The sequence below is a fragment of the Venturia canescens genome, chromosome 9, assembly GCF_019457755.1.
Source record: "Venturia canescens isolate UGA chromosome 9, ASM1945775v1, whole genome shotgun sequence".
In the NCBI taxonomy this organism is placed as follows: domain Eukaryota; kingdom Metazoa; phylum Arthropoda; class Insecta; order Hymenoptera; family Ichneumonidae; genus Venturia; species Venturia canescens.
Window position 1 is genome coordinate 8,344,041 of NC_057429.1, and position 7,879 is coordinate 8,351,919.

The 7,879-nt window shown below is 46.1% G+C and overlaps 1 protein-coding gene across 1 annotated transcript; it reads right to left on the reverse strand.

The window, feature by feature from the left end:
• Positions 1-2,574: 2,574 nt before the first annotated feature.
• Positions 2,575-6,858, reverse strand: LOC122416560 (uncharacterized). Its single transcript, XM_043429628.1, has 5 exons — positions 6,787-6,858; positions 6,677-6,742; positions 3,326-3,429; positions 2,909-3,057; positions 2,575-2,828 (listed from the first exon to the last, which is right to left on the reverse strand). The coding sequence occupies exons 1-5, from the start codon at positions 6,856-6,858 to the stop codon at positions 2,632-2,634; spliced, it is 588 nt and encodes a 195-aa protein (XP_043285563.1). The 3' UTR covers positions 2,575-2,631.
• Positions 6,859-7,879: the final 1,021 nt, after the last annotated feature.

Genomic DNA, 7,879 nt, shown 5'->3' on the forward strand with positions numbered 1-7,879 from the left:
GAAATCCTCGCGCTCATGAGCCGCAAAGTCTCGAAGCTCTCTCACGTTGATGGGACGACGACACAGAGCGTAGTCAGCGCCTCCTCTACTGTTGTAGCCGCCATCACGGGGTTGAGCCCCACACGCGCGGTGTGCTGCTCGTGTGTCAAAATAAAAATATTCAACAAATCAAATGCGAGATTGAACCTAATTTAACCCTCGGATTACAAATAGTGTGACTCGTACTTCACCAACGGTAACATTGAGCTGCGACGAATGTTATACATTTTGCGTTCAGTTTCGCGCATCGTACCTGAACTGACAGTAGTGCAGTGTTTGGCGCGAAAATATAAAACAATTCGAAATCTCGTAGAAACGTGTGTTGTGAAATAAAAATATTTATCAGTGAACGAGAACCCTGTTCTCGAAAAGTTCCGCAAAGTATATATATATATATACACGTTTAGACTAAATCTTGCACATGTAAGATTATTTTTCCTCGAAATTTCAATGTTCGGATACGCTACGTAGGGGTTGAAAAAAACCCGTGAGCAGGGAATCGAGCGTAAATATAATTCACACGTTCGAACGAAGACGATAAATTGTGTAGATCGGTGGACGTCAGTGACGTCCTGAAAAATCCACAAAAATCAAGTCACTCGCGGGTGAGGTCATGGTAAGGTAAGAGAAATTTCCCTTTTTCACCCTCAATTCGTAATTAAAATGAGTTTGATTGGTATAAAGTTGCGAACTCGGTTCGTTTGACACAAGTAACGTCGTCTTGCCTCTTGAATCTGTGAATCTGTGAATCCGCTGTGAACGAGGCCCCGAGACGCACGGTGACTGCGTGCGCGAGCCTGCTTAGGGAGTTTGACAGGCAGCGTGCTGAATGTTGTGTTTTGGTATGATGAGAGAAACGCGGGAATATCGGCAACGCGATTTCGTTATATTTACGAAAATACAATTCGTTCCGTAATAACTAGATAGCGTCAACACGATATTCGCGTCTCATTCGCAAAAGTCAAAACATGCTTACATCGTTTTTACGAAATAAAATTGTAGCATCAAATAAAAATACATATTCCAAACTTGAGCTGTGACTTTTTTCGCAAATTCAAAGTTTCTATATAATATAATAACAGTGATGGCTATTAACTGCTGGTTTCCTCGCAAATTTTTTCACGCAAATTTCATTTTTTTGAAGAGCAGTAAAAATCGAGCGTGTATCGAGGTCAGTCGTGTGTGTGTGTGTGTGTGTGTGCAACGATGTATGCGTATACGCTCTCTCGATTCCCGCGTTAACGTTTAAAACGCACTGTTTCGTAGTCACGAAGACTTTTATATACGCGCGTACGCGAGCTGCGTGTATTTGTAAATGTGTATGTCAGGTTAAAAGAGACAGAGAGAAAGATATAGACGAGACGAGAAACGTACCGCGAGAATTACGGTAGGTCACGTGCATGATTTCATCCAATACTTAATCGTGAATGAGCCACACGCCGCGACCGCCTTCTTCGCGATGAGGTCCATGGCCGCATCGCAAATCTCATCATCGTACACCTTAAACGCACACGAGCGCACGCGGCAAACACAGACATTTTGAAAAATATTTATTTATTTATTTATTTACCGTTCGATATCAAACCGGAAGCGTCAACAAATTTTCGAGTCTATTCTTCCGTGTTGTTGAAACAATTGCGGAGCGTTTTAACGCTTTTGAAAGTTGGAAACCCAAACATGGGAGGGGAGGGGGGGGGGGGCGCGCGCGTACTCAAAATAATTCAAACACGATATTCCCGAAAGCATATTATTCGTAAAACATAATTGACCATATAAAAAATTTAATCATTTTCATCAATAAAAATATGGTAGATACTCGTAGAAATGGCTTTTTTTTTTTACAATTATTGACGACGAAAATGATGAACCCCGAGAATATAAAGAAAAAAAAAAATATGTATAATTATAATTCCGTTTAAGATTTCATATATGAATTGGAGGGTACCTCTAGCGTATAGGAGGAGGATGAGGAGGAGGAGGTACCCTCGATACAGAGAAGAGCGCTCGACGATATAGACATGCGCATGTATATATATAGTAATTCTCGAAGTCGAGGGAGTTGTATAGTACCGTTAAAGCGGAACCGGAGAGAACGAGTTTAACAAGGCCCCTGAGTGCTCGCGCGAGGCTCACACACGCGCGCACAGCCTTTCCGAAAGAAAGAGAGACAAAAAGAGCCACACGTACTCGAAAGCTAATGGAAAGTTTAACGGTGAAAATGTGTGTGCAGCAAGTGTATAGCGTATCAATCGAAACGGCGGTGTACGAAAATAAAAAATACAAAGGTCCCCGAATTGATTTTGCCTCCGGAATTCCCGTCAATACAGCAGACTAATAAACATCATCCGACCTTGACCCCCGAGCGCGGGGGGATAAAGACATTTGTTTGCTCGTCTCCTAGTAGATAATCATTTGGGAAAATAATTGAGAGACGGAAAAATCTGACGCCCCCTGCTCGGCGCGCCTCGATCGCGAGCGAGCGTCGCCCCGTATTGGTTGTTGTACCGACGGAAACAATGGATCCGAGATGCGAGTGTGTGCGTACACAGACTTTTCTCTTTGAAATTTCGCGATCCATTTAGCCTGCGAGTCTCAAGCGCGCGAGACATTATTTATTGAGTCGTTGAGCGTTTTTGTTGTTGTAGTATATACACGCTCCCCGTACGAAAGTGGTGGACGCATAAAGTAGATGAAAACGCGACAGGATGAAAATGCACGCTCCGTTCGCGGTGATAAAGAGAAATGCTGCCTAGAAAGCAGGTCTTCTGACTCGAATCTAGGCCAGAGAGCTCGCGATGCCCCGCGATGATGTTGCTGCCTCGCCGTTTGCTACTTTTTCGCTCATACTCGCGCGCGCGCGCCCGCACACACACATTCTCCACAATTTTACTGTTCCTTCTCTTCTGACTCGTGTCGGCCTTGCTTTTGCGCCGTTTGCCCCGGTGCGAGCCTCTCGCGTATATCCTTTTCCCTTCCCTCTCGCTGCCCCCCCCCCCCCCCCTCCCGCGCGCCCGTACCCTTCGTCATCCAACATCTCGCCTTTTCTCGGCGCGTTGCAACGCGCCAGCAGACGAACGGACACATTCTTCTTCCATCTCCTCTATTTCTTCTCTCCTTCTTTTACACTTTTCGATCACCTCCGCGCATAAGCAATTCTCACAATTTTTTTTTTTATTTTCCCGTTGCTCCGCGCGATCTTCGTTTGACACTTTTCTCGAGACTTAACGCGGTTAAAGTAGCGCCTTTTCTCGAGACTCCGATCGTGAAATAACTGAGCGTTTTTCACACTCTATTCATTCGCGTTGAATCCGACGAGGCGCATCCTGGATTCTCGAAGCGCCGCGGTCTCCTGAACTTGACAGGATGGATGAGCCATCTCTCGAGAACGACCTAGAAAGGGGGCTTTGAGCAAAAACAGATAAAAAGGCTGTGTAACACAGGGGGAAAGGAATACGAACAAATTTTCTCCGTTCACGGACGTACATCCGTGTATATAAATTTAAAATTTATAACGCGCAAGTTTGCAACGAATTCCCAATTCGTAGTTTTTTAATTTACACCTTCTATCTTCGTGAAATAAAAAATTCATGAATTACAAAGGTTTTTTTCGTTCATTCTGTTAAACTACAACGTTGCAAACTTCAGCGTCGTATAAATTTGCTATTAAGTTCATATGAATTTTTCCATTCTTAAACGAGGTTTCGGTATTTTCTTATGCATGGAAGTTCATTCGTATATTTAAACGAATTGCAAGACTCGTAACCATGGATTTTAATCATTTTTTTCACAGCGTCTAAGAAAAACTGCAAGTTTTTCGTACGATGTGATCGGATTCTCGCGGTTGTAAAACGAACGTATAAGCAGGGGGAGGGAGAGAGAGAGAAAAGTTGTGTCGGTTTCCCTCGTGGCTGCTGCTGCTACTACTAGAGTATACAATCCGCAGCACAGGCGTTCGCCTTTCCAATCCAATCGAATGGGTTCTCCTGGTGCTGTTGCTGCATGCATGCCCCTCTTCTCACCCGATTCTTTGTCATTTTCTCTTTGTCCTCATTTCGGTTCTCTTTTCTTTTTCCCTCGTACGTATAGCGCGACGGTAGCAGCAGCAGCAGCAGCATATTCTTTTTTCCACCTCGATTTCCCTCCTGCGTACGCCCGTCTATATATCTATATATGCTGGAAAAATAAAGAGCGAGCGCAGGGAGAGAGAGAGATCGCGCGAGAAAGAAAGAAATGAGCACTGGAGCATGGAAGAGGAGATGCTCGGGCTCTTTTCTTTTGGCCTCTCTCGGATCCTCTGTACTCTTGTACTTCACCGCGGTATCTATACTCCCGGTGTGAATCTGTGTGCGCGCGCGTGCGTGCGTACAGCCCGCGTATATACACACGCGTTTATTTTATTTTCCTTCCTTTCAACGAAACCTTCGTTATTTAAAAAATTTTTATTGTTATTCCTCACCTCTCTCTTGTCCGATCTTCTTCCCCAGCTTCTTTTTATTAATTCCTTTCGTTCCTCTCCTGCTGCTTCCATTCTCCGCGAGCGGGTATGCCCGGCGTTTGTAATCTTCGCTCTGCTTCCTTCTCCTTCTTTGGTACTTTGCCCCCTCTAGCGTCAGCTAGAAACTCTCTTATTCTCTCTCCCTTTTTGTCCTACCATTTCCTACCGCTCGGCGTTGCTGGGGTCGAGATAGAGCACAGTTCTTTGGTTTCCTCCATCCATGCACGTGTATCATATATAGATATATGAAATAAAAGTAGATGAGCGTGTACACGCGCATATGCGCGCCTCTTCCTTCTCCTTCGTACTTTTCTCATTCAAAATATATCTGTATACGCGCACACTCATCTTCCCGCTCGCCCGCCCGCACTCCTTCCTGTTTCTCCTCGTTTTCTCTCGTCGTCTCTTGCTCCCCATTCGCTCCCTGCCTCTCATTCCATAATATATCTTGCTATACTTTCGCAACGAAAGGGCGTAACTCGGAAAAAAATACTGCTCGTCAACTCCCCGCGTTACGCCCTCTTCATTTTCAATCGCGCCTATATACGGCACACTCCAACTGCGCAATTCTTCTCCGGATTCTCTACGGCACACCCCCTCCCCGGCCTCCGCCCTCCTGCTGCCCCTTCGTTCTCGTAATATAACTCGCTCCTCTCCCTGCTCGCTTTTCTCCGCAGCTGAGTTTCTCTCGACTCCCTCTCTGCCTCCTTCTCCTTTTTTCTGCCTTCTCTCTATACCTTTCACCCGGCTCTCTTCTCGTCTTCCCATTCGTCTTTACCCTCTCCTCTCGTACCGTTTGTGTCCTGTAACACGCAGAGATGGCTCGAGGGAGATGGACAACTCTCTCTTCCGTTCTCATGCGTCTCTCGCGAGCTGAAAACTCGATGAAAAATTCTCACTATTTTTCTTTCCTTCATTTTTTTCACCCAACCAAAAAATTTCCCCAAGACTCTCGCATATGATTTCGCCGAGTCAAGAGTTCATAATCTTTCATCGCCTCTTTAATAATACCATTTTTATACGTATTACAATAAATCGCAACAACAACTAAATAACTGTTGATCAAAACGCTCATTTTTTTACAATCTCTCGAAATATAAATTATTGTGAGTGATATAACGCAGAATGAAAGAAAGAAAAAAAGATAATATATATATAGTAGTCTATGGTATATATGCGAGCGGCGCAGCGTACTCGGGGCACGCAGGGAGCTTCGCATTAATCGAGCTTAGCGATTGTTCGTCGTCTCCAACTACCATTCTCCCTCTCGCTCCTTCTCTTTTTCTCTCTCTTTTCTTTGTGAGTCATCGCCTGCTTTCCGTTTCCTCTATATTCTCCCCCCCCCCCCCCTCCCCCTTGCCGAGCAGCCGCCCGCTCGCTCGTTTTTTTCCACTTTCCCCACTCGATCTCTCCCCTTGGTTCGTTCATTACCGTTCATTCGTGCGGCGCGTCCCTTTTTCTTCATCTCCGAGCGCATTTACCCTTCTCTCTTTGCCTGCTCCCTCCACTTGCTCGCGCCAACCGACGCTCCTTCGCTATATCCGTGCGGGCTGCTCTCTCGCGTCGTTCCTTTCTCTTCTGTTCTATTCTCCCTCGGCGTTTTCTACCCTCGCTCCTTCACTCCTCTATATATCCTTTCCTGTATTTCATACCCGCGCCTATGTATATATATATACGAATAGAAAGGAAAAGAGAGGAGGCGAACAGGGGCGGCGGGAGGGGGGGGGGGGGAGAAGCACAGAAGAGAAAATATATTATCTTTCCTTCTCCGTCTCCACCGAGCCCTCGCACTCTCCCCTTATCTCTCGAGTTTCTCATTGTCCGTAACGGCCATCTGTCCCCGGCTTTTTCATCCTACGCTTTCATCCCTTCGCGCCCCTCGCTCGCACCGACACAAAGAGAACTCCTCTCGATCTTCATCCTGCTGTCTCTTATCCTCCTCCTCCTCCTCCTCCGTCTCCTCTTACTCTTTGCCGTTTCTTTCGCCGCATCCAACGACCCGCACCCTCTTTTCCCACCCACTTCCACCCTTTTCCCTCTTCTTCTTTTTCTCTCGCTTTTTTCCCTTTATATTCCTCGTCTCCGACACTCCCATATACTGATTTTTCTGCTCGGGCTTTCTTCTCGTTCAACCCCTCTTACCTCCTCCTCCTCCTCCTCCTGCTCGTTCATTTTCTTCTTCTGCTTCTTCTTCTGCTTCTCCTTCTCCTACCGTCGGTGCGATGGCGTATTTGGTTTTATTCTTCTTCTACACCCCGTGCCAGCTCGCCTCTTCGCTCAAACAATATTCTCCTTCTCTCATTTTCCATAGCAACCAGAAGCATTCTCGCCTGGCGTAACCATTTTTTACGAACTATACTCTCGGCTGCGTCCTTTGTTTTTGTTCGTCAAAACGTCTCCGTAGAAAAAACGTTGTTCGCCAGCTACGATATCGATCTTATTCTCGCCCCTCCTTCTTTCCTTAATGTTCGTCCGTTTGGACGCTCCCGAGCTTTCCCGACGTGCCAAAGACGCCGCCAATTCCCCAGCGCAAAATCGAAGCGATTCTTCTCAACGATACGGCGCCGCGCTTCTTTCGTTTTTGTTTTTTTTTCATTTTTCCCATTTTCAAATTCTATCCTCAATCAAAATAAAGAACCAACGAATTTCATCACCGAAGCAAACGAAGCGGGAGTCGAGAAAAAGCATCGAGCGAGAAGACTGTGATCGTAAGCTGTCTTCCACCTCTGTTTCGTTCTCTCTGGTGAAGCATCCACGCGCGCGACCTTGAACGTCACCTCTTCAGCTCGCACACTCCACGCGTTATATTTCCGAGCCTCCGCATCTCTCCCTCCCTCCCATGATTCTTTGTTCGCATACCACGTGTCCGTGTGTTCAACGAGCTCGAGCTATCCCACTTTTCCATATCCCAACCGCGGCCTATATGCGTATAGACACATGTCGAGCGCTCTTTTACGTGTGCGTAGAAAGCTTTTGTCAATCGCGTGCGGCAGTGTGCGCGCATTTACTGCACAACCGAGGGGTGGCTCTGGATGGAACCCTTCGGGGTCTCTTCCGCGTGTATATATAACACACGCGAGAAACTTTTCGCCGCCCCCGCTCTTATTTTTATGCTATCTTCAACGCGCACAGATATCTGCGTATAATAACTCGCCAATAAATTCGTATGAAGCATCGGACCGGTAAAGAATATCCAGCAGTTTATTAGTGAATATGGGCCAAAGTGGCCACTCGCTTGTTTCGGGCACGAGACCACCAATAAGGATCCTTTCTTTTTCGATAAAATTTTCGAAAAAAAAGCTATTTCAGACACAGAGTGAGAGAATCATTGTACCAATTACCCGT

Coding starts and splice junctions, on each gene's coding strand:
- LOC122416560 (XM_043429628.1), bottom strand. CDS start 6,858: ATGCTTCTGGTTGCTATGGAAAATGAGAGAAGGAGAATATTGTTTGAG. Junction 6,743..6,786: donor GAGGCGAGCTGGCACGGGGT/GTAGAAGAAGAA, acceptor CACCGACGGTAG/GAGAAGGAGAAGCAGAAGAA. Junction 2,829..2,908: donor TAAAATTGTGGAGAATGTGT/GTGTGCGGGCGC, acceptor GGGCATCGCGAG/CTCTCTGGCCTAGATTCGAG.